The sequence below is a fragment of the Boeremia exigua genome (genome assembly GCF_020726555.1).
Source record: "Boeremia exigua strain MPI-SDFR-AT-0100 chromosome Unknown C7974scaffold_3, whole genome shotgun sequence".
Lineage (NCBI taxonomy): Eukaryota > Fungi > Ascomycota > Dothideomycetes > Pleosporales > Didymellaceae > Boeremia > Boeremia exigua.
In genome coordinates this window covers 1,599,172-1,622,189 of record NW_025763520.1, presented here as the reverse complement: position 1 = coordinate 1,622,189, position 23,018 = coordinate 1,599,172, and the positions used below count along the sequence as shown (strand labels likewise).

The following is a 23,018-nucleotide window of genomic DNA, read 5'->3' as shown; positions in this document are numbered from 1 at the left end:
CTATGGTGTTTGTCAACTACTGCCGCATAGTAGAATATCAATCCTGCAACGTGAGGATGCAGGTTGCTGGTTGAGGATGCTGGGTCACAATGTCCGCCATGGCAGCTGTCGAAACGGAGCCGTCAAGACTGTCCGACCTTGGCACGAACCACATGTCTCGGCCAGAGTGCGAAGGTGAAGAGAGATGAACGTGCCTCATGCGCCATGACCAGAAACGGCCGCGGGAACAGGGGCCACACGCAGCGATCAATCTCCGGCTCGAGGGGAGCAGCGGAGTCAGCAAGGTGGTGTCGAGGCTGGCGGTCATGCGTGTGTGGCTGCTGAGACTTTGGACAAGGCCAATGGCGCACTGCGCAGAATTGATGAGCATCTGCCCGACAATTGACGAGAGCTTGACGACGGATGGGCAAGCCGAAAATATGCCGCAACGGGATCAACGCTCTACGGTCAATATCGAAGCGATAAAATTAGGGATGGAGCTGGGGCAGGCGGTCTCGATTGGCCGCCACCTGGGTGGACGCGTGGACTCGCACGGCTGGTCAATCAGAGGCCGCAGCCGGACGCTTTGGGCCAAGCGGACGCGGGCAACGGCGAAATGACACCAGGGGTAACAAGGCCCTCATCATCTCGCTGACGAGAGTGTGGTCAGCACCACCAGGCTGGCGGGGAGCAGCAGGCAATTGCGCGCTCGTCGACGCCAGGACTAAGTACACAGCACATACAGTGAGCTAGAATAATAGTCGTAGCAGCCGCGGCGACGGAGGGTTGTTGAGACTGCGGGAGCGCGGGACTGTATCGATATGCAGGTGGCGGGGGCTGCTTTGGGCCTCTGCGACCATGGCAGCTGGTGCAGTCGATAGCGGTGCGGTGCGTGATTCGGCGGCCCGCCAGGCCAGGCCAGTCAGCACAGCCAGCGTCAGACAGCAGCAGCGCGCAGCACCAGCACCTGCACCTGCACCAGCACTCGACGGCCGCAGACGTGCGGCTGCAGAGCGACTCGTCCATTGTCGGGAGGGCCGGCGTCGATCCAGAGCAGCGCGCCGAGCAGCGCGGCGCTGTGCGGCGGCCTCTGGCCTAGCGCGGGATGGAGGGCGCTCGCGGCGCTCTAGCAGCCAAGCTGGCTGGGGGCGCGGAAAACCCCTAAGCACGCTTGCGCCCTAAGCACGCTTGCATCGCGCTGCAGCTCACGCCCAGTCCTCCTCGTCCTCGACCTGCCTCTGCCCGCCTGCACTGCACTGCACCGCACTGCACTCCACGCCCTCGTCCCCAGGACAGCACGCTCGTTTGCCCCCTCTGCCGCCCGTCTCCAGCGCCTGCCTCCCGCCTCCTGTGCCCGCCCACCGCCGCCGCACCAGCGTCTGCCGGGCACCGCGTCGGCCGCACATGCAATAGCGCTCCTGTGCTCCTCCCGGTGACACCACGACCCGCCCGCGACGCCCTCGCCGCCCGCACACCATGGCCTCGCGCTTCAACCCCGGCAAGCTGTTCATCCGCACCCGCTTCAACTATGAGAAGCTGCCCGGCGCCGACAGCCAGGCCTCGTCGCCGCTGCCCATGTTCAGCAGCAAGGCCTGGGGCACCCGCGCCCGCCAGCCGTCGTGGGTCAACAAGGTCCAGCGCCCGCGCTTCTCCATGGCCCGCATCCTGACCCTGCTCGTGACCGTCGTCGTCGTCGCCTCGATGCTCGGCGGCGGCCTCTACCAGCGCCACCGCAACCACAAGCAGCACGGCGGCGACGAGCGCAAGCAGTACCACTGGGAGCACTACCCCCGGTAAGCACGCCCCCACCATGCCCTGCCGCGCCACCTGACTGACTCGCCAGCTTGACCGGCTTCTGGAACGGCGTCCGCACCCTCGTGCCCTACGGCGATTGGGTCTCTGAGCAGGACTTCGTCAAGTACTCGCAGAGCCCTAACCCCGAGGACAACATCAAGCCCAAGTGGCCGCACATGTCCAAGGACTCCAAGGAGCCGCCCATGGACCCCGTGCCCTTCAACCCCTTCCCCTTTGAGACGGACGCCTACCTCAAGGACCACGACAAGGTCGAGACCTGCTTCCTCGACGAGGACGAGAAGGTCGACCTGCCAGACATCTACGCATACCCCGGCATCCCCCAAAACGCCTCCGCCCCCTTCTTCGGCTCGTACGAGGAGCTCGGCATGAACGACAAGGTCTGCTTCGAGCGCTTCGGACGCCTCGGCCCCTACGGCTACTCGTACTCGCGCGACGAGGGCGGCCTGGAGATGTCGGCCAAGTCGGAAAAGGCCGGCTCCGAGAAGATCTGGAGCTGGGAGAAGAAGGTCGACTACCGCAAGGTCAAGTGGGCCGACGCCCAGAAGCGCTGCCGCGAGAAGAACATGCACCGTTTCCAGAAGAACGACACCGTTGCCGAGGGCGCTGCTCCCGCCAAGAAGAAGGTCGCCCGCCACGCCTACATTCTCCGCACCTGGACTGGCTACAAGTACAGCGACTACCAGATCCTCAGTCTTCGTGCCATGATCAACGAGCTTGCTCTCAAGTCCGGTGGCGAGTATGACGTTCACTTCCTGATCCACGTCAAGGACGACAGCATACCAATCTGGTCGTCCGAGGAGATCTACCAGAAAGTCATCGAGGACAACCTGCCCAAGGAGTTCTGGGGCATGGCTACTCTCTGGTCCGGCGCCCAGATGCAGATGTACTACCCCGAGCCGTTCCCCAACAACGTCTACAACCACGCCAAGGCATCTGTCCACTCCGTCTACCGCAGTGCTCACTTTGCTCTGCAGTGGTTTTCGCAAGCTCGCCCCGAGTACGACTTCTACTGGAACTGGGAGATGGATCTGCGTCTCACTGGTCACTACTACGAATTCAACACCAAGATCGGCGAGTTTGCAAAGAGGCAGCCGCGCAAGGGTTTGTGGGAGCGTTCTTCGCGCTACTACATCCCCGAGCTCCACGGCTCCTGGAAGAACTTCACTGAGATGGTCGAAGAGGAGCTGTACAACAGCGACGAGAAGCCTGTTTGGGGACCCCCCAAATTCGAAAACACCGGCATGCTTCCCAGCCCCCCTGAGACAGAGCCTCCCACGTCCTACCTCCAGGACAACTACGAGTGGGGCGTTGGGGAAGAAGCTGACATCATCACCTTCAACCCAATTTTCGATCCCGCAAAGACCAACTGGGTGTTCCGCGACGACGTTACCGGCTACGATCTCGAGTTGCCCGAGCCACCACGACGATGCGCTATCATCACCGTTGCACGACTTTCGAAGCGTCTCCTGGACCTGATGCACCGCGAGACATACCTGATGAAGCACCACATGTTCCCCGAGATGTGGCCACCGACGGTCGCGTTTCACCACGGACTCAAGGCTGTGTACGCCAACCACCCGGTCTACTTCGACCACAACTGGCCGCTCGAGTCGCTCGACGGCACATACAACAAGCCTCCTAAGCCAACAGACAGCGTCTTTGGCTGGGGTGAGCACAACCAGTTGGGCAACAGCTTCTATTACAACGCTGGCTTCTCTTCTGAGTGGTGGAGGCGATGGCTCGGCTCTCGCGAGAACGACAAGGGCGGTCCAGCAGCCGAGGAGGCTGGCACCGGCCGTCTCTGCATGCGTCCCGCGCTGTTCCACCCCGTCAAGAAGGAAAGGGGCTCCGATTGATCTCGACGCTTCTCCGAATAACCTTTTAATCCGCGTTTCTTCGTTTTCTCTTAGCGCGGTTGCGCTTGCGATAGACCTTTGCGGCACATCAGCGTTGTCACTTCTTTCGACAGGTGCTTTGACATTGGGCGGCGTTCACGGCGTACTCGCAACGATCTGACATGTTCCGGCTCTGTACATTTCTCGTTTGCCGACTGTCGTTTTTTATACCTTCTCCTACCGTGCGCATACCTCGTTCTTCACATCAAAAAGTCGGAGATGTAATTAGCCGCATGTGGCGTTTCCACTTCTCAGAACCGGCGAGTTTTTGGATTGGACCGACCACTTTGTTTTGGATCGATTGCGAAATTGTGGGCTGTGAGCCGAGAGCTGGCTGTGGCCGGCGTATGGTTGATACGTGTAGATGATGAGAGGCCGCGCACTCGCTGCGGCTTCGTTCTCAACTGAATCGCAACGCGCTGGTCGAGATTGGATGGTTGTAGACTATGAATCAATGGATAATCACTGCTACTGGTACTGCCTTGAAGTCCACGTGTACTGTATTGATGTTCGCTTCTTTCAAGTCAAGTATTACATACGACTGTTTTCCCGTCGCGCTCTTGTTGTCCCGTCTAGGAGTCAGAGTCGTCTCTTGGAGGGCTTCCTTCCGCAGGGATCGAAGCTGCAACCGGTCGCATGGCTGCATTTGCATTCTTCCAAATCCCTCGACATACCGCGCCCAAGTTGCCATTCCTACGCCTGATGGCCTCCCAGTATTCGTCGTCGACTGGTTCGTATCCGATGGCACTCCTCTCAACCATGACCTCGCTGGGACTGACAGGCATCGTGCCTGGCACTAACTCAAATTTCGGGCGACGATTCTTCCTCTCAGGCGGCGACGGCTCCGCCCCTTCGCCATACACAACATCGACATCGACGTGCCTCCCGCCCTCCTGCAGCAGCACGACATGCGTCCACGACGCCTCGTTGCAGCCGAATCTACACTTCTGCACGCCCGCAACCACGCCAATAGCAACACTATCCATGAACAGCTCTTGCCGGGGGCCCTCCTCGCCACTCTCTTTCCGTGAGTAGCACTGTCCACTTTCCACCTGCGACCACTTCGCCGTCCATCTCGAGCCCGTCTGCCACCTGAACACTTTCCCATCCGTGATCCTCTCGATATCACGAACGAACCACGGCGGCGCGTACCTGTCGATGGCGCGCAGAACCAGCTGCGTGTCCTCGGACCAGTTGGTGTACGCATGTGAGGTGTACACGCCGCGCTGCCGCGGGGGATTCTGGTGCCCACACCCCGGCACGCCACGCAACTTGCTCTTGATTGTAAAGCGCGAGAGATGCGGGAATAGGAGGAATGCGTTGCTGAGGAGAGAGCCGACGTCGATACAGGAGGGTTTGCGGATCGAGGCTTCGTCGGCGCCGGAGGGGCCTGAGAGTGACTGAACTGCGTTGATTTGGATAGCTGACAGGCGGGATGTGGCGGACTTGAGGGCGAGGAATGTGGGCTGCATCTCAGCGCGCACGGGGAATGCGAAGGTGCTGAAGGCGAGGATGGCGGCTTCATGGTGGATACGGCGGCAGGTCAGCAGCAGTGAAAGTGGGTGTGGTAGGTGCAATGGGGGATCCGATGGAGCCAATTGGATGAGTGGCCATTCTTCAGTCGCAAAGACAAGGGCGTAGATCTCATTCCTGATCTCAGCGGGAAGGCGATTGAGCAAGATGCTCTGCGTTTGTGGATCCTGGTCAGTCGATGCCGGCGGTTTTGGCACAGTAAGGGATGGGAAGCGCTTGAAGAACATGGTCAAGATAGCAGTGATTGGTACATCACAGTGATCGGATCGGTGTCAATTATGCACAAGTGGTGCCTGGCAGACCACACCTGTCCTGTACGGGTATCTGTTGCCTGCTGACGGGTGCGTGCGCGAGCTGAATGCGCAGCCACCATCAGCACCTTGGCTCTGCTCTAGGTTGAGACGTGGAACCTGACAAAGCGGAATCTAATTGAGTACATGAGGTTGTCACTCCCCCCTGTCACATCTAGACTTTGGAGTGGAGTGTTGGTTGGACAGCCGCGCGCTTGTCGCGGTTAAGCTCAGATTTGGCCCCTCCAAGTGCGTCACCGTCTTCCGATTAACAATAGCCACAACATTGGTCGCCAACATTTCCTCGCGCACTCCACATGTGTACAGCATCCATATTGCCCACACACAAACACTCGGTCACACACAAGTCGCCATGCGGTTACTCAAGTCGCAGATCGAGCAGAAGACGGGGTCTGGCTTCGTGACGCTGCTGCCCGAAGAGCCGGAGGACATGGTGCGTCGCCTCAGAAACCACCACCACGCAACAGGTCGCTGATGTCATGCATAGTGGCACGCCTTCAACCTCATCCAGGAGAACGACCGCATACGCGCCAAGGCCGTGCGCCGCGTGTCGAAGACGTCAGACGCCGGCTCGACATCCTCGCAGCGCATTGCCTTGGACCTCACCATCCAGGTCACCAGCACAGACTTCGACATCGGCTCCGGGCAGCTGCACGTCTCAGGCAAAGTCGCTGCTGAAAATGAGCACGTCAAGCTGGGGCAGCACCACACGCTCGACCTCGAGCTCAACCGCAAATTCACGCTGGAAAAGGCCGACGGATGGGACAGCGTGGCGCTGGAGATGCTGAAGGAGGCCTCGGAGACAGAGCGACGCGCCGAACTGTGGGCCGTCGTGCTCGGCGAAGGCACCGCCAACATCTGCATGATCACTGAGCACCAGACCATCCTGCGCCAGCACATCGAAGTCAGCGTCCCGCGCAAGCGCAAGGGCGGCGTCGACGGCCACACCAAGGGCATGGACCGCTTCTTCGCCACCACCCTCTCCACGCTGCTGCGCCAGATGGACCTCCCCGCTGCCGCCGCCGCGCAAGACAAAACCCTCCCCCTCCTCCTCGCCAGCCCCGGCTTCGTCGCAAACGCCTTCCTCGCATACATCAAAACAGAAGCAATCCGCACCGCCAACAAGCCCCTCACCGCGCTCCTCGCCACCGTCGTTGTCGCCCACAGCTCCTCCGCCCACGTCCACAGCCTCAACGAAATCCTCTCGTCCCCCGCCATCACCACCAAACTCTCCGACACAAAGTACGCCCGCGAAACCGCCCTCATGGATAAGTTCCTCACCCTGATGCGCCTCGACGACGGCCGCGCCTGGTACGGGCCGCGCGAGGTGGAGCGTGCCGTCGACAAGGGCGCCGTGGGGCGCGGCGGCGGCGTGCTGATGATCAACAACGCGCTGTTCCGGGCGCAGAACGTGCGGCAGCGGCGGCGGTGGGTTGCGCTTGTGGACCGGGTGCGCGATGTGGAGGGCGGCGAGGTCAGGGTGTTGAGCTCGCTGCATGAGAGCGGGAAGCGGCTAGAGGGGCTGGGCGGCGTGGCGGCGATTCTGACGTTTCCGCTCGAGGATCTGGATGAGGAGGGTGACGAGGGGGGAGGAGGCGAGGAGGAGGTGGGCGATATGGTTATTTGATGGGGACAGTATGCCTTATTTACAGTTATCCAGTGCTCTGCGTGCTCTTCTCAGACTGGTGTTGCGAGATAATGCCGCGTACCACCACTCATTTTGGGGACTACAGAGCAGTCAGAGAAACAGCCTGCACGCGAATGAACAAATGGATAGATAGACGAATGGACTGACGAATAGACAGAAAGAAGACCACAGCCTCCAATCAAGAAATCTAGCGAGCAAAAACCCTGGAACCCGTCTATAAACAACATGGGTATATATAACCAGCACCGCAAAAAAAAAAAACACTCAACACAAGACCCTCCCGCCTCTGCATCACATGACCAGACACCCCATCCTCCTCTTCCCTTTCGCTTTCTTCTCGCTTCTACTCTCCGTTTCCTGCACTGCTTCCCGCCCGCTCAGATCCGGCGCCGCGCTAAACGGGCCCCGTAGCACCGCACTCCCCCGGTCCTGGTACGCATACGCATCGCCCTGCGTGCGCGGCGGCGCACTCATCGGCACCCCGTAGCCTTGTTGCGGGACATGAGTGTGTTGCACAGGCGGCACGAGGCGGGGGAGATTTCTCCTGGCGTGGTCGGTGTGGGCTTGGGGGGAGGTGGGTGCGCGCGGGACGGGGGTGCTTGTTGGGTTCAGCGGCGGGTTGGGGGGGAGCGGGCGGTCTGCTAAGGGGACGGGGTGGCGCGGCGCGGGGGTTGTGTGCGGTGCGACGGCCTGGGGAACGAGCGGTGCGGAGCCGCGGCGGAGTAGATCTGGGTCTGTGATGGGTGGTGGGCGGATGTCGATTGTGCTCTCGACTACGCGGCGGGCGAAGAGCGAGGGGCGGCGGGTAGGTGGGTTTGTGGGTATAGGAGAAATCGGGAGTGAAGGGTGGACTAGTTGTTGTGGAGGGGAGTGTGCGGCAGATCCTCGACGACGGAAAGAGTCGGAGGAGTGGGGGCTGGGGAATGTCGTTGGGTGTCTGAGTGACGGCCGTCGGAGCGACAGGTCCGTGGCTGAGAACGACTGGCCTATGTTTTGATATGGCCCCGTCGGCGAGAGCTGCGCAGGATTCACCGTAGCAGACATTGCAGGAAGCGCGGGCACTGGAGGAACGCCCGACCTTGAGCCTGCGCCGCGACTGGATCGACGTCCTGTTGGTGGTATGTTTGGATGGCTCAGACTGACGCTTTCGCCTTCTTCAGCTTTAGCAGTGTAAGCTGGCGGAGGTGGGACCCAGTTATCTGCATCGCTCTCGTGAGGTATCTCTCGCTGACCAGAGCCATCAGCACGACGGTACTCGAGCGGGCGGAAGGGGAGTGCACGTAAATGGCGCCGATTGGCGGGCGAGACAGCTGCTACAGTGGCCGCTCTTGCTAGAGACATCTGTGACCTGGGTTGCTGATTGTCATACGGCATCTCAAAGGCTGCTTGGGCTTCTTCGGCCGTCAACTCTTCTTCGTCCGCCATCGGCGGTGATCTAGCCGTAGTGCGGGAGCGCTGAACAGATGAGGCACCACTCCTCGAACTTCGGCGTGGGCCGTTGGCTTGATCCTGTGCTCTACGCTGGGCCAGAGTCCTCGTCCTCATAAGCTCCACCTCTTGGTTGAAGTCCAGCGAGCCTTCAGGCAGCATCTCGCCAGGACAGAGCGGATCTAGGTCGAACTCGGTTCTTGAGGTTACCGGCACAGCACTTTCAGCAGGCTTAGTCTTGTCGAAATCAAGAACAATGATGACGCCCTTTGAGCCCATTGGCACGTCCGGTACATCGTTCTCGGTCTGTGCTATGCTTGAGTTCCCCACTGCAATCAGGCGCTGGATGTTGGCGCTAATCTTGACCCACCGCAGTACGCAAATCTCTTGGTATGCATTGACTCCGAGCTTTGGGATTGAGATGCAGAAACACGGCTGTATAGGCGCTACACCCTTGGCTTTCTCGCTTGGCTTGTATTCCCATCCCGGCACTTCGTATATCCAGAGGGTTGTGGTTCCGCGCATGCGTAGAGCAACCGCTGCCAGGTCGGCGTTGGGCGAGACGGCCGGCATAGCATCGTCGACAAATTCCGAGCGTGTCCACCGTTGATGATCCGGCAGGAACATCTTCCTCTGGGTGAAGCGCTGACATGCGATATCGTAAATCCCCCACGAGTCCTCCTCTGCGTTGAAAGCAAAAAGCTCGTTGAAGGTGCCCGTGTCTGCGTCTGGAAGGAGTGTAGCCTGGCGGGCAATCCTTGCGGTCTCGGGAAACAGCACAGAGCCCGTCCACACGGACTCTGGAGGCTGGGGTATGGGCGCGCCCTCTTCGTCGAGCGGGCCGTCATACAGCCCTGGGAGAACGAACAGGGCAGAGCTGTCTGATTTGCGGGCGTAGCCGGTGATGAGCAGCGTGCGGCCGTCGTCGGAGAACTCCAGGGCGTCTCCGGCCGGGCCAGAAAGGGTCCGTCTCGCGGTGGCAGGGGCGTCCGGAAAGACGGCAACGACCTCGATGCCGAACTTGTTGCCGGTGATGAGGATGCGGGCGTCGGGCGACAGGACGAGCGAGCTGGCCTCGTGCACCAGCTGCACGGTGCGGCGCATCTTGATCTGGCCGCCCTGCTCGCCGTGGATCTCGTACAGGTCGACCTGCGCGGGCCGCGACAGCACGGCGAGCAGGAAGCCGTCCTCGGTGATGTCGATGGCCACGGGCTTGCGCTTGACCTGCAGGGTGCGGGCGAACAGGCGCGGCAGCTGCACGGTCTGGATCAGCCAGATGTTCGAGGCCGAGTAGACGGCGAGGTATTTGCCCTTGCGCGAGACGTTGAAGTCGAAGCTGTCGGGCAGGGCCGACGACGAGGCCGAGTTGGACACCAGCTCCAGCAGCGTCAGGCTGGGGTGCGCGTGCGACGAGGCGGCCGTGGGGCTGCTGGCGCTGGGCCGGCGGTCGTCGTCAGTCATGTTGGACGTCATGGCGGTCGAGTAGCCCGACTGGCTGAGGGCCGACGAGGCCGTGGTTGCGTTGTCGACCGACGCGGGCGGGCGGCTGCCGACCACAGCCCCGTCCCCGTCCCCGTCGCCGTCGCCGTGCCCGTCCGCGTCGACGCTCGAATCCGAGCTCAGCGCGCCGTCATTGCGCGCGAACGTGACTTCCTTGCCCTTTGCGCCCGTCCTGCCCGCTGCGCGCTGCGTGTCGTCCCGTGAAGCCCGCCGCCCCACCATGTTTTGCCGTGTCCGTCGTGCGTGGGCCGTCGTGTGTGCGTCATGCGCCGGGCTGGAGCAGAGGCGGGCAGCGCTCCCTGAAGCATACCCGAGGTCGACTTCAGGACTGGCGTTGCGGCTGGCGGAGCATGACCATATCACCGCCACGGAAACGCGACGAGGCCACCAGCGAGCGGTGGGTGGGTACCGTTGCATGGCGGCTTGACGTCCTGGATCGCCGCGTCCCACTAGTCCCGCCGTGGCGTGCATCCCCACGCTGACCACGCCTATATTTAGCACACAAAATCACTCACAGTTGGTGCACCTCGTATAGCGAAGTCTTTATCAAGTGCCTACGATGTACTACATCCTCCGCCGTGGGGGCATAGACCCTCTGAGATTGCGTCTTTTTGATTGCCCTATTCTGCTCCAAATTGTTTCCTGTTGCTGCGCGGGGCCTGAATCCCTGTTGTGCTCGAAACAAACTTGTGCTCGCTGAGAGAGGGGCAGCTGTCCGCTGCAGAAACATTGGTCCATACACTGGCACACTGCGCTGCACCGGCACCACTGCACTGCACGGCACTGCACTGCCGTCTGTGTGCATGCTCCTCTTAATCTCCACAGCGGCTTGCTTTGTCAAGGCTGCGCTAATGCCCGGCTCCAAATCACACTGAGTGACATGCCGAGGCACGTGTCGAGGACGTGCTCAATACCTATGCCAGCCTGACACATCTCGATACGGGGAATTGTCATCGCACTCGGGCCAGCTGCCGAACAATTTGGCCATGTAGTGGCCATGCAGTGCCAGAGCTGGCTACACCCAACTATTTCAGGCAGAATGGACCGGCTGACGGCCAGTGGACGCTGTCACGGAGCTCGCCTTGGCCCGCTCACCACCAAACATTTCTGTGATGCCGACTCTGTGCAGAGATTGGACTTGTGTTGACTTGCTTCAGGGTCTCGCCAAGGTGTGATTTGTCTGTGTAGCTCCCTTTTGTAAAAGTAACTGGTACTGCTGTACCAACTCGTCCGGACAGCGAAACTCGATATGAAAAGGAACATGAGACAGTGTTTCCTCCACAGGTAATATCCCAGACTTCCACCTCGACAGTCGACACTCCGCGTATTGCGTAAAGTACACTATCGGGTTGACCGAAACGAAATCTGTTGCCACGTTCGCCTTGTTGTTGATTGCTTCCTGGATTCTTCTTGCGTGCTCCCGTCGATGGTCGGCCAGCTTCTGTGGAGTCCCCGTCCAGGCGTTGATGGCTCGATCGCGAATGTAGTGTTTTGTACTCGACGAGTCGGTCGGCAACGTCCACCACTGCTTCCAGAAGAGATCCGGACCCTCGGCCAGCACGAACCATGCCAGCCAAGAGCTTCCCTTGCGGAGCAGCCTTTGCCCGTCGAGTCCACTGCCCCAGTCAAACACCCAAGGCTTGTGGTCCTCGCCAATGTTCGATATGGATGTTCGGAATGCAGAAGAGAGAAGCATGAACATGAGCTTGTAGTCCTTGGCGTTCTGGATGGGCATTGAATTGATGAACGCCAGTCGTTGTTCAAGGATCACATCTTCCACTTGGCGACTGGCTTCGAGTTTGTGTGAGGGGTAGATCCGTCGTATGTCGAGATTGCTGCCAAATTTACCAGCGTCCGACGCGCTCGACCTGTGGATTTTGCGCGAGATATTTCGGAGTTGCTCCAGAACGCGCCAGCCATTCGCAATGCGAGCCCGGAGCTCGTCACCGTAAGTGTCTTCGGCCGGAATACCGTAGCGCTGCTGCATAGTGTCGTGCGCGATGCGATGACGGTCCACGAGAATGGCCGCAAGGTGTTGTGGGACCAGATCCATGAGCCATTGGACAGTATACCGCAAGGGCCTGTGTAACAAGAGGTTATTGCTGCGGGGAAAGGTCGCCCGCGCGACCGAGGGTGCAATTGTGTTAATGTACTCCAAGATAAGACTCCGCAATCTACTGTTGGTCAGTCGCAACGAGTGCAGCTCGTCGATGGTGCACTGGGAGCAAACGAGTATAAGAACATCGTCTGGCAAGTCGCTGAAGCGAAGGCGTTCTGCTACACGTTTGGTCGTTGCCTTGCGACATCGTGTCAGTGAGAGCATGATTAGCGATAGAAGAGCAGAAGCTTCCATCCGAGCAGCACGATAGCTGAGTGAGCGAACAGCGCTCGAAGGTGCGGCGCAATCAACAGTCGACCGAGGCGGGAAATTGCCTCAGGCATGGATCATGCCCCTTTGGGCGGCTGAAGCGGATGGCGATCATTTGACTCGCTCATTTCGTTGACCTGCCTGCCTGAAAAGGCACACCAGCTCAATGATGTGCAAAGTAACAAACCCATTGCGGTACGATGAAGAAGGTGTAAGCAGATCATGCTTGTCAGGACAGGATTTGGTAGCGCTCGGCATTTAATAAGCATCTGGAGGAACACCAGAACGTCCTTTCCCTTCGGTTTCGTACTTGACACACGATCCATGCTAGCGTTCGATTTTTACATATAACATGATGTGTGCAATTCTACTTGTTGCAAGCTCCAAGCATTTACTTAGAAGAAAAAGGAGATATTGCGGTTGCTTTTTTTGCCTACCGCGCAAGATAGCTTACCATACCTAAGCGACCGCGCAAGAGAAGCGCGCTTCTTGCGTCAGAGTGCTTATTATAGCACTCGGAGAACGATCATCATAAGCGTGCTTCACTGTAGCATGAACGAAAATAAGATTGATCGAGCGTAAGCGCTGTCTAATAGTCTCGTCGTAGAGACCTGCAATTGCAGATCCATGCCGCGAGGTTTCCCATCCTACATGGCTCCCTTGGGCGCCTCATCAAATTCCAGTGTGACTGAGAGGCAATCTCATCGAGAGAAGATGATTGATTCAACGATGTCCAGCTCGATGGCACTGCCCACGATGTCGGAGAATTGAAGGAGGCTAGCCATGAACCGAGATGACCTAGCGCAATGTGGAGACCTCCTAGCCCGGGACAAGCTCAACTGCGTCTTCCAGTCTGTATCAACTTCACACTTATTATTGTTCTATCTCTACTAAGACTGAATCATCACGCTGGTGCTGGACCAAGGGTGTGAGCACTTGAATCCATAATTAGACAGATCACCATCTGCCCTTGACCAACAGACTTCGCTTAGCGTTACACAACGACGTAAGTACAGCGCATGCTTGCTGCAGCCTCGCTGCTTCGCGTCGAGTCTGATGGTCAGCCCCGACCCGCAAGTACGCCGCTCGCTTTGGCCAAGACTCCAGGTTTGAGACTTGGCCTACAGCTGCCGCGTGTGGTTACTTCCTTCGGTTCGATGAATCCAGATCTCAGCTCTCGGATCGCCCACCCATCAGCTGAGAAGCCGAAAGGCTTGATAGTGCCCTACAAACGCCACCCAGCTGTGCCTGGGTGGTTGCAGCGAGGATATGACGCTAAACACTATTCAGATGGTCTCATGCTCGTGAACGATGGTCAAGCTAGGAACGTGACTTTCAGTCAAACTCTCCGCAGCAGTCATCCCTAGTCTATCTTAGGCTAGACGCTGCATCAGCGCCATTGAGTGGCTCAGTACCACCTCCTTGCTGTTGGTCAGTATGGCACCCGTTGGCCGCTTCTGGCATAACGCAATTACTTCCGCCTTGACAAGAGAGGTGGATGTGCGCCCAGGATGCGGGTGAGCTGTGGCTTCGAGCACAGCCGTCTGTCGTTTCTCGATTTAACTCGGAGGGTGTTCCCGCACGTTGCGATAGCCTTTCAGCCTGCTTCAACTTTGTGCTCAACAACTAACCCAGCGTTGTAAAAATGTTTACACAGCTGCAATTAGTAGTGGCTGCCGCCTCATTGTGGCAGCATTCGAGCGCTACGCCCGCAGACCCGACTATCACCACCGCCGCGGTATTGCCACGGCAGAACAGCGATGCTTTCATCGGATACATCAGAGAGAACAACACATGTAGGTTATCTGATATATACCGTGAATCTTTTCTAATTCCATCAATAGGGTCCAGTCAAGATTGTGAGCCGCCCGCCTTGGCTCACTCCCCATTGCTAATATCATCAGGCGATCCTGGTCTGTTCTGGTTCCAGGGTGAAAAATATGCGCAATGCTGCCCGACGACTCTTTCCACTTGCTACCCGGCAACAGCTTGTGTTGGGGGAACACAGATCTATACATATCCTGACGTCTCAAGCGTGAGCTCGATTGCGTGTACCGAGAACTACAACGACCCTGCGTTTTCGATCTGCAACACAATCTTCATCTACGAGAACAGCGGCTTAGGCGCTAACCATAGGACGAACATTGTTTGTGGAAAGTCTAGCAAAAACTGGACGTTTTTCCGTGAGATTCCAACGTCGACTTCTGAAAGTGTTGACACAACTACAAGTACGTGACAAGCACTGTGCAGTACCAGAGCAAAGCCTAAACGTGCACAGCTCCTGCCGCCCCTGCAACTGAAACCGCAACCCCCGAGCCAGAGTCAAGTTCAAAAGCATGGATCGCAGGCGTAGTCGCCGGTCCTGTACTAGGCCTCGCGCTTATAGGAGCAGGCGTATGGTTCTGCCTGCGCCGCAGGAAGAAGAAGAATGCCCAAGTGGCTCAGCACGGAGCAGCAACTATGGCGCACATGAGCTCTTCCCAACCCCCACCAGGCGTTGGTGGCTACACTGATGCGAAGCCACAGTTTCAACCAGCACAACCGACGTATTACAATCAACCAGGGCAGCTGGATCCCTACGCTCAGCAAGGGTACCCTCAGCAAGGAAGCTTCTCCCCACCACAAGGGTCGCCTGCTCCGCAATATGGCTTTCAATCTGCATACAATACCACTGCGAGCCCACCGTCGGGTGCTTACGCGCAAGATGTCAAATATGGGGCCCCTGGTGGAGCCGTAGAGCTTGGAGGGGACAGCAGTGGAATCGTCCCGGCTGCATCAAGTGTGCCGGGTTCCCCACGGACAGATGCGGCTCCTCCTGCTCAGGTTGCGGAATTGGGGGCAACGGACGCGACACCTGTCCATTCTGGGAAACCGCATTAAGTGACTTCGAGCACTGAAGTCGTATAATAATGTACAGTATGGTGGAGGAAATATGAAGTTTGTTCAAAGCAGTTTTAGTATTCATGGTCATATTGAGATCCATGAATAGGTTTGAGTCGACTCACCGTAGATTGCAAGTTAATGTACATTCTCAATTCAAGAATCTAGTTTTAAGCGAGGCAGCAAGCATTATGATGGATAGCCACCTTTGAGAAAGTCGGCAATTCTCCGCTCCATCCACCTTGTGTCCTTCTCATGTGCACCACCACCAGCAATGTGCCCCCAAACACTAGGCACGATCGCCACTTGACCACCTTTCAGAGACTGCGCTTCCCTCTCATTGGCCTTCGGCCGGAAGTACTGGTCAGTCTCACACGGTATCAGCAACACCCTAGCATCGATGTGCTTTAAAGCTTTAATCGAATCGCCATCGAACCCCTTCCCACACCGAGCAATATCACCACGTTGCCACATTCCCAACATCGCCAACAGATCCTCGCCAATCCAACCTTCGTACCCCTTGAATGTCGCGTTCTCGTCCCACGCTTCTAGTGAATCGAATCCCATCTCCTTATACAGTTCCTGATCAAACCACTCCGCGCTCGTCAGCCACGCAGAATACCCCTTACCAAACGCTCTAATCCCAGACTCCGCATCTTTCGCGCCCTGCAGCCCTGCCTTCGGACCCTCCAGGAACTGGAAGTTGTGCTTCGAGGTCTTGGCCGATGAACATACGATAACTGCGTTCTTGACGAACGACCGGTGCGTCGCAAGCCAGTGATAGGTCATCTGCCCGCCCATCGAGAAACCCAGCATTACATCCACCTGGTCGATTTTAAGCTTCTCGGTGAGCAGTTGGTGCTGCGCCTTCACGCAGTCCATGTAGTCGAGTTTGGCGGGGAAGTTTTCCGTGTTGGAGGGTGAGGAGGACTCGCCATTGCCGAGAAGCGCGAGGACGATGACTTTGTAGTCTCGTAGCGCGTAGTCAGCGTGCGTTAAGGTGGTTGAGATTCGGCCTCGGAAGCAAGTGTGTACCACTGCGATTTTCTCTTGTCGCGGGTTGAGGACTTGGTAGGCGAGTGTGATGCTGGGGAGGGTGTCGCCGTTGTGGAAAGTGAAGTTCGCTATGTCGTAGTATTGCACTGACGGTGGGCCTTGAGAAGACATAGTGAAGTATCTCAATGTGAGTCACTGTTTGTATTCTAGATGCAATTGTAGGCAATTGATGTGTTGCTATGTTGAGCTCAATGCGGAGGGGATGTCACTGGTCGTCATTCGGTGATGACGTAACGTAGCGTAACTGACAGGGCGATGACGCTGGCCACTGCACACAACGACACCACAACATGGACAGACCAATGTTCCGTTGCCATCACAATAGACTCATCAATATATCTTCTTAGTCTCGTACAAGGTCACACTTTCACATCGGATTTCATCCTCAAGGCCTTCTATACTGTTTCTACAGTCAACGTCATCATCCGCCCACGATCAGCTTATCGAACCCTGTATCAGAAGAACGGATTCTCCATCATCTTTGAGTCATGAGTCTTCTGTGCTATGGACGACTCGCTTTGGGAGTCGCCCTGCCTGCAATGGCCGTCTATCTGACACCAAAAGATGAAGCACCGAAGGACTATCTACCGAAGGCCTCAGAGAAGATACAGCCGACTACATAGTGCTCTACAGTACTTGCTGTTTGGTGTTATAGTATTACATTAGACCTTAGGGAGCATAGCGGTGAGCTGTTTCTGCGTAGGCTATTTTGGTGTCCGTCGCTCTTTAACTATCCAACACCAGACTTCCCGAATTGTTCCACTACCAATCACCTTCCAGATGTCGGCATTCATGACAGACTCGTAGTCTTTGTCTACTTTTACGCATCCTCTCAGCCGGTCAGTCTGAAGGATACAAGTCAGCACATGGAGGGGACACTGTTGACACAGTCTCTCCATCTTTCTTGCGTTGGGGGCGTACTTGTAAGCACCTAGCTCTCAGTACATAATTGTCCTGCAGGCCTACCGTCTCCGACACATTGAAAGTAGTCAGCGCTACATTACACACATTCTGCACTCTAGCGGGTTCTCCGGAGCATGAAGTAGGCCATCAATCTGAACGGTGGCCTGTAGCGCAACCCTAAGATCCGGACGATTTCGACGACTTCAAGCAACCAAGTTCCACATATCATGCGGATATCCGATTGGAAGATTCAGTCTGCCCACCTTCAATACGACCGGTCCGACTCGTTGTCGTGCGATTCATTGCGGACTTTGTTCCTTCTGCTTGAGCGAATACCAATTCTATATATTGTCACTAGACAATCTCGATAAGCTTTCCTGGGCTTCGCTATTTCGACATCCACTTTGCTGTTATATTGCCCCACTTACCAAAAGTCCTTCGACGGTCCGAATTGCCTGGTCTGCCTTCTCAGCCGCCATCTTCCAGTTCGACGTCTCGTACACCTTTGACCCGATCTCGACTGACAAATGCCGTTGTTTCCCTTATTCTAGCAGCCCAAATGTCACGAATCGCGGTAGTCCGGAGTAGAGCGCCAATCCAGGTACCTGGCCGGGTCTTAGTTAGTGCAGGCACACGGGATCATCTGACAACATCGTCACGCAAAATGTCGTCTTCTCTCGATTATCGGACGTGCTGTGACTTTTGAAACTAAGAGAAACGCATCGTATCCATCCGAAAAGCCCTCCTTTCGAAGTGTGATCTTGTTGGTCATGACTCTGCATCGCAATCCATATTGCATGCTACCTCGCTGTCGGATGCATCTCGGCATGCGGCAGCCCTTCCAGCGGTGTGTTGATCTCTGGGGAAATCGGCACATTTGCGACCGAATACGTGACTTCGTTTAGCGGAATGCGGGGTGATCAACCTCACATGGCCTTCTCTAGTAGCTTCTATTCCCGAAGAAATCGGTCAGATGCCGAACATGAGAAAAGCGGTACCTACCATATGATAGCAATCTAACGATGTCTTGGGGAACTTGGCGACGGGAGCAAGCATTACGGTAGCGCACCAATGAAACCGGCAGAAGTACACGAGCCGAACGCCTTCCCCGGGGTTCGACATTAAGGGCTTCTATTTGTTTCACCCCATACTAAACGCCAACTCGACGTTTCTGGGTTGAGAAACACTAGACTCTTGGAAGTGCCGCGGAAGACTGTTTCCAGACGCACCAAGACTGCTAAGGGACGCTGTCATACAATGTTCCGATAGCTCGCAATGCTTGACTCCCTCAAACACGTCCCTAAGAGATCTAAACAAAACACGGCCAATATCATCCGCCAACCAAAAGGACGGGCCGGAGCATAATACGCCGCTGTCATGATCGATCTTGGAAGATCCCTTCCACTCCAGTATAAGTAGAGGGGGCCCGCTATGCATTGAGAGCATCAACTTCGATCGCAACCTTCCGACGTCGCAACAATGGTTCACCTCTCTCTACTCGCATCTGCGCTGGCGCTTGTTTCTGCTGTTTCCGCCCAATGCGGTTCAGGCACGCCTGCGGCGAGGGTCACGGGCTCCGGCAGCTCTTTCACAGCGACCCGGGGTTCTACTAACGTGTACACCGGATCTGATTACCGTGCTGCTATTCAAGCCGCTGTCGACTCCATCAGCGCTGGCCAGCGTGTTTCCGTCATTGCTTCGGGTTCTCTCGGGGCCAACACGATCACACTGACCGCTGGTAAAATCTTCGAAGGCTGTGGAACCATCAATGTTGCAAACCGAGCGGGTCGCGGCGCGATCGAGGTCACGAATGCGAACGATGTTCAAATTCCCTACCTCACCATGACCGGAAGCCCCTACTTCGGTCTTCGCTTCTCCGGCGCCAATGGCCTTGTTCTCGGCCAGATCACCATGAACCTCAGCGGTGGCTTGGGCATCCGCTTCGACCGCGACCGTGCTGCCCAGTCGAACGTCAGGATGGACGTTATCCGTGTCACGGGTGCCAGCAGGTGAGCAAGACAATTCGACTGTACACGAGACAGACACTGACCAGCCCAACAGCCACGCCGTCGAGACATGGAACATTGATGGCCTAACCATCAACCAGGTCATTGCTCGTAACGTTGGCGAGTCTGGACTGCTGCTCCAGAACTCCATCAACGTCCAGGTCGGTCTCGTCGACGGTGACAACGTCGGTGCTGGATCAGGATACGGCACTCTCCGCTTCGCCAACCGCAACGGCCGCAACGCGAACGGAAACTACAACACCAACGTATACATCGACAGGGTCAAGTCCCGTGGTGGAGGTCGTGGTGTCTTCTGTGTGAGCGAGTCTGGTGCCGCAGTCATCACCACAGTCGATCTTGCCAACAACGGCAACAACGCTGTTCTGATCGAGAACTGCTACAATGTCTCCATCCGCGGCGGAACTGTCAGCGGCGGCGGAGAGGTGCGTATCGCTGCTCGTACGGAGTTTGCCAACACCCGTGACATTTGGATCACACTCAGGGTTGATGGCACAACTGTCCGCGAGTCTCCTTGCGCCGACAACAGCAACTGGACCTTGACTGGTAACGGTGCTAGGAACATTTGCTAGATGTTCTGAGATGACGGGTCGGAGATTTGCATTTCTATGTATATATGGCTTCACACGCAATTTTATAATATGCGACAACAACTCTCGCTGTCCCTCTGTCTGAAACACCTCCCCGAAGATTGAAATTGCAACTCATCGCAGCGCTTACAGAAACTCCATGGCGCTAGCTAAAAACTGCGGCGTGTGAATGGCTACGATCATTCTCACGCCTTACAACTGAACTAGTATCAGCTCACTTGAAAGCTAGTTGCTAACAGTCACTCCTATCCGTCGCGTAGTATGCCCACTTTTGATTCCGGGGTCAGATATCCGAGTCGGAATGCGACCCGGAATTGACGTCAACCTTCCCCTCACACACCGACCTGCACTACAACATAAGCCAACGACCATGCAGTCCTCCGTCAATCGAAGCATCCAACTCGTGCGGAAAACACAGAACCGCAAAACCTAGTCCTCCACCAAACAGCCATCCAGTCGAGACCAACCCTTCACCATGCCCAAAGTCGAAGTCCGAACCTATACCATCCCCCCGACCCCCCTCATCCCCAACTCCCCACACGTCCTAATTCACTACCCCGCGCTTCTCCTTCCCCTCCTGAAAACTCCCTCCTTCTCTCCAACCCACATCTACGACCTCTTCGCGCGCAACGGCTGGCAAACACAATGGATCGCACGCTACGGCCCAACACAGGCGTCGCACTACCACTCAGGCGCACATGAAGCCATGGCCGTGATCTCGGGCTCCGGCGCAAAGATCCGATTCGGAGTCGCCGACTCCGCGGACTCTCCAGACGAAGCTGGCGAGCCGGGCGGCGTGCTGCTCGAGGCGCGCCTCGGCGATGTGTTTATTGTGCCGGCGGGCGTGGCGCATAAGACGCATGAGCCGAGCCCGCCGACGGACGGGATGCGGTTTCTTGAGGCGCCGGATAGGCGGGATGAGGTGGGGGCGAGGAGCTTTTTTGGGGGAGTGGTGCTGGAGGGGGATTTTATGATGATGGGGGCGTATCCGAAGGGGGACGAGTGGGATTTCAAGGTTGGTGGGGAGGATGAGGGGCGGTTTGGGGAGGTGTGGGGGGTGCAGGTGCCGGGGAGGGATCCGGTGCTTGGGATGAGTGGGGAGGGGTTGAGAGGATTGTGGAAGGTAGAGGATAAGGCGAAGCTTTAGGGAAGCAATTTTGGAATTGAATGTTGTTCATGGTCATTCGCTGTTCATTGGCTTCGAGGCACTGGTAGTTCCTCCTCTACAGAGCACTCTTGATACCCTCTGTCTCCGCGATCCGGAACACATACTTCACGCCACTTGCCTTGCCATCCTTCAGGTTCTGTAATCCCGTCTGCACGCCCGCAAGACCTCCAGGAATAACCTCATAGGGATGCGGCTTGAAGAAGCCCTCCGCAAGGCCTCTCGCGAAGTACCTAAACATGATGTATGCATAGTCCTTGTCGTCCTTGTGGCTAGCACCGACATTTGTGGTCGTTAACTTCACCGTCTCTGGCACGCCTTCGTACGTCTTGCCCGGCAGGACTGTTGTCAAATGTCCTGTAGGTTCCAACACTTGCGCGATGTTTGTGTAGCTTCCGTGCTCAGAGGTCGCATCGAACGCGTACCACAGCTTCTCACCCTTCAGCGCATCCTTGAGGCCCTGAACAACAGCTTCATTACCCTTGCGGTAGTCAATGATGGTGTCGCCTTTGCTGCGATCGATCAGGTCTTCAACGAACTTCTCGCCGCGGCCGGCGACTGCGATGATTGGGTGGATGTTTGCGAGGACGGCGAGTTTGATCGCGTATGCGCCGACTGCTGATGCGCCGCCGTAGACGACAAGAGGTGTAGGCTCTGTTGCGGGCGTCCAGGGGTCGGGGAGGCCGAGGCGTTGGTGCAGGCCGAGCGCCGCTGTCATGGCTGCGAGGGGGATTGTTGCGGCGTCTGTGGTCCTATCAGTGCCATCTTCTCCGAATTACTATGAATACGAGTCTAGAGACGTACCCTCGAAGCTCAAGCTCTTAGGAAGGTGGAAAGTGGTGTGCTGCCAGCCAACGGCATACTCTGCAAAACTGCCACCAGGCGTCATCATCTCGTGGAAGCTGGCCACGCGGTCTCCCTTCTTGAACTCCCACACGTTTGACCCAACGCTGTGCACGATGCCTGCAATATCATCGCCGCTGTTGGCGTTGTAATCGGGGATCCAGTCGGGGATCTTCCAGTCCTTGGGGTTGCTGCCAGAAACCACAACCTGAATAACGATCTGGTCGGGCTGCGGCTCAGGAATTGCGGCATCCTGGATCGTGGTCTTCAGACCTTTGGCGATAATTACTTCTTTCATGTTGGCGAGCGTGTTGGCTTCGGCTTCGTGGTGTAATGTGGGTGGAACGCGTTGCCCGGCATCATGACCTGGACACTATATATCCAGAGGAATTGCACACGTTGGTCGGCTCGGACGTCACCAAGTCGCTGCTTGGTAATGACGAATGTGGGGTAGGTATAGTTGTCGACTCGACCAACTTGTGTTAGCCTTGTTAGCCTTGCCGAGGACCACCGAGCTCTGCAAAGTAGGTAGCGTGGCCAACGGGAGGCGGATGCAGGGACAGCCGCCCGGCTGGACGCTGACAGACGTTGACAGAAGTTAAACAAACCCGTGAAAACAAATCTGGGCCTCGTTCAAAAACGATTCAGGACTCGCATCCGAAAACGGGGAGGATCCTTCCACGTCATAACGGCTTATCTTCTTCGAGACGAAAGATAGACACCCGGCACCAGCGACATCGCAGAAAGCCAGCCAGAAACAAAAAAGCAAACCAAACAGAGCGCGTGGAGTACAGACACAGCAGAGAGCAGATCAGCCGAGTGAGCAAGAGATATGCACAGGGTCCAAGCAAGCCGCCCAGCTGCGCCAGTCAGCATCCCTCCACCAACCACACAAACACAAACACAACCTCCAACTCCAACTCCTCACAAACTCCCCCAGGACCCTCCGCTATTAACATTCCCCCACTTCTATGCCCCCCCCCCCCCCCCATCCCCACTGCGACCTCGGACCCCTCCTTATCACACCCAGCCACACCATTCCCAAACAGGCAAGTCCCGAACCGGCGGACAACGAAACAC

At 57.1% G+C, this 23,018-nt stretch overlaps 11 protein-coding genes across 11 annotated transcripts; 6 read left to right on the top strand and 5 right to left on the bottom strand.

Annotated features, from left to right (window-relative positions):
• Positions 1-1,181: 1,181 nt before the first annotated feature.
• C7974DRAFT_128812 (uncharacterized protein) lies at positions 1,182-3,731 on the top strand. The gene is made up of 2 exons (XM_046135322.1): positions 1,182-1,772; positions 1,823-3,731. Exons 1-2 carry the CDS (start codon positions 1,456-1,458, stop codon positions 3,648-3,650), a joined length of 2,145 nt encoding a protein of 714 aa, XP_046000332.1. The 5' UTR covers positions 1,182-1,455; the 3' UTR covers positions 3,651-3,731.
• On the top strand, positions 3,731-4,159 carry C7974DRAFT_128841 (uncharacterized protein). Its single transcript, XM_046135324.1, has one exon. The coding sequence runs from the start codon at positions 3,812-3,814 to the stop codon at positions 4,055-4,057; it is 246 nt and encodes an 81-aa protein (XP_046000331.1). The 5' UTR covers positions 3,731-3,811; the 3' UTR covers positions 4,058-4,159.
• Positions 4,160-4,261: 102 nt separating this feature from the next.
• C7974DRAFT_306385 (uncharacterized protein) lies at positions 4,262-5,449 on the bottom strand (the record flags this gene model as incomplete). Its single annotated transcript, XM_046138079.1, has 2 exons — positions 4,262-5,058; positions 5,224-5,449. The coding sequence occupies 2 exons, from the start codon at positions 5,447-5,449 to the stop codon at positions 4,262-4,264; spliced, it is 1,023 nt and encodes a 340-aa protein (XP_046000330.1).
• Positions 5,450-5,569: 120 nt separating this feature from the next.
• C7974DRAFT_128815 (translation release factor eRF1) lies at positions 5,570-7,316 on the top strand. The gene is made up of 2 exons (XM_046135323.1): positions 5,570-5,966; positions 6,021-7,316. Exons 1-2 carry the CDS (start codon positions 5,886-5,888, stop codon positions 7,158-7,160), a joined length of 1,221 nt encoding a protein of 406 aa, XP_046000329.1. The 5' UTR covers positions 5,570-5,885; the 3' UTR covers positions 7,161-7,316.
• Positions 7,317-7,472: 156 nt separating this feature from the next.
• Positions 7,473-10,070, bottom strand: C7974DRAFT_305343 (uncharacterized protein; the record flags this gene model as incomplete). The annotated part of the gene is made up of 1 exon (XM_046138026.1): positions 7,473-10,070. The coding sequence occupies one exon, from the start codon at positions 10,068-10,070 to the stop codon at positions 7,473-7,475; it is 2,598 nt and encodes an 865-aa protein (XP_046000328.1).
• Positions 10,071-11,262: 1,192 nt separating this feature from the next.
• Positions 11,263-12,096, bottom strand: C7974DRAFT_306036 (uncharacterized protein; the record flags this gene model as incomplete). The annotated part of the gene is made up of 1 exon (XM_046138059.1): positions 11,263-12,096. One exon carries the CDS (start codon positions 12,094-12,096, stop codon positions 11,263-11,265), a length of 834 nt encoding a protein of 277 aa, XP_046000327.1.
• A 1,840-nt stretch (positions 12,097-13,936) lies between these two features.
• Positions 13,937-15,526, top strand: C7974DRAFT_388221 (uncharacterized protein). The gene is made up of 4 exons (XM_046141265.1): positions 13,937-14,273; positions 14,322-14,336; positions 14,382-14,705; positions 14,756-15,526. Exons 1-4 carry the CDS (start codon positions 14,123-14,125, stop codon positions 15,355-15,357), a joined length of 1,092 nt encoding a protein of 363 aa, XP_046000326.1. The 5' UTR covers positions 13,937-14,122; the 3' UTR covers positions 15,358-15,526.
• On the bottom strand, positions 15,527-16,188 carry C7974DRAFT_388219 (Alpha/Beta hydrolase protein). The gene has a single exon (XM_046141264.1). It carries the CDS (start codon positions 16,171-16,173, stop codon positions 15,547-15,549), a length of 627 nt encoding a protein of 208 aa, XP_046000325.1. The 5' UTR covers positions 16,174-16,188; the 3' UTR covers positions 15,527-15,546.
• A 2,221-nt stretch (positions 16,189-18,409) lies between these two features.
• Positions 18,410-20,180, top strand: C7974DRAFT_128762 (uncharacterized protein). The gene is made up of 2 exons (XM_046135321.1): positions 18,410-19,325; positions 19,378-20,180. The coding sequence occupies exons 1-2, from the start codon at positions 18,796-18,798 to the stop codon at positions 19,910-19,912; spliced, it is 1,065 nt and encodes a 354-aa protein (XP_046000324.1). The 5' UTR covers positions 18,410-18,795; the 3' UTR covers positions 19,913-20,180.
• A 1-nt stretch (position 20,181) lies between these two features.
• Positions 20,182-21,077, top strand: C7974DRAFT_449379 (uncharacterized protein; the record flags this gene model as incomplete). The annotated part of the gene is made up of 1 exon (XM_046145704.1): positions 20,182-21,077. The coding sequence occupies exon 1, from the start codon at positions 20,406-20,408 to the stop codon at positions 21,075-21,077; it is 672 nt and encodes a 223-aa protein (XP_046000323.1). The 5' UTR covers positions 20,182-20,405.
• Positions 21,015-22,433, bottom strand: C7974DRAFT_128751 (zinc-binding oxidoreductase-like protein ToxD). The gene is made up of 2 exons (XM_046135320.1): positions 21,900-22,433; positions 21,015-21,839 (listed from the first exon to the last, which is right to left on the bottom strand). Exons 1-2 carry the CDS (start codon positions 22,234-22,236, stop codon positions 21,154-21,156), a joined length of 1,023 nt encoding a protein of 340 aa, XP_046000322.1. The 5' UTR covers positions 22,237-22,433; the 3' UTR covers positions 21,015-21,153.
• Between the last annotated feature and the right edge of the window lie 585 nt (positions 22,434-23,018).

Excerpts from the sequence above, each read along its gene's own strand:
- C7974DRAFT_388219 (XM_046141264.1), bottom strand. The coding sequence starts at position 16,173 with ATGCTGGGTTTCTCGATGGGCGGGCAGATGACCTATCACTGGCTTGCG.
- C7974DRAFT_388221 (XM_046141265.1), top strand. The coding sequence starts at position 14,123 with ATGTTTACACAGCTGCAATTAGTAGTGGCTGCCGCCTCATTGTGGCAG. Across the intron at positions 14,706-14,755 it reads AAGTGTTGACACAACTACAA|CTCCTGCCGCCCCTGCAACT; the intron begins GTACGTGACAAG and ends AAACGTGCACAG.
- C7974DRAFT_128815 (XM_046135323.1), top strand. The coding sequence starts at position 5,886 with ATGCGGTTACTCAAGTCGCAGATCGAGCAGAAGACGGGGTCTGGCTTC. Across the intron at positions 5,967-6,020 it reads CCGAAGAGCCGGAGGACATG|TGGCACGCCTTCAACCTCAT; the intron begins GTGCGTCGCCTC and ends TGTCATGCATAG.
- C7974DRAFT_128841 (XM_046135324.1), top strand. The coding sequence starts at position 3,812 with ATGTTCCGGCTCTGTACATTTCTCGTTTGCCGACTGTCGTTTTTTATA.
- C7974DRAFT_128751 (XM_046135320.1), bottom strand. The coding sequence starts at position 22,236 with ATGAAAGAAGTAATTATCGCCAAAGGTCTGAAGACCACGATCCAGGAT. Across the intron at positions 21,840-21,899 it reads TAAGAGCTTGAGCTTCGAGG|ACGCCGCAACAATCCCCCTC; the intron begins GTACGTCTCTAG and ends ATAGGACCACAG.
- C7974DRAFT_128762 (XM_046135321.1), top strand. The coding sequence starts at position 18,796 with ATGGTTCACCTCTCTCTACTCGCATCTGCGCTGGCGCTTGTTTCTGCT. Across the intron at positions 19,326-19,377 it reads CGTGTCACGGGTGCCAGCAG|CCACGCCGTCGAGACATGGA; the intron begins GTGAGCAAGACA and ends CCAGCCCAACAG.
- C7974DRAFT_128812 (XM_046135322.1), top strand. The coding sequence starts at position 1,456 with ATGGCCTCGCGCTTCAACCCCGGCAAGCTGTTCATCCGCACCCGCTTC. Across the intron at positions 1,773-1,822 it reads CACTGGGAGCACTACCCCCG|CTTGACCGGCTTCTGGAACG; the intron begins GTAAGCACGCCC and ends CTGACTCGCCAG.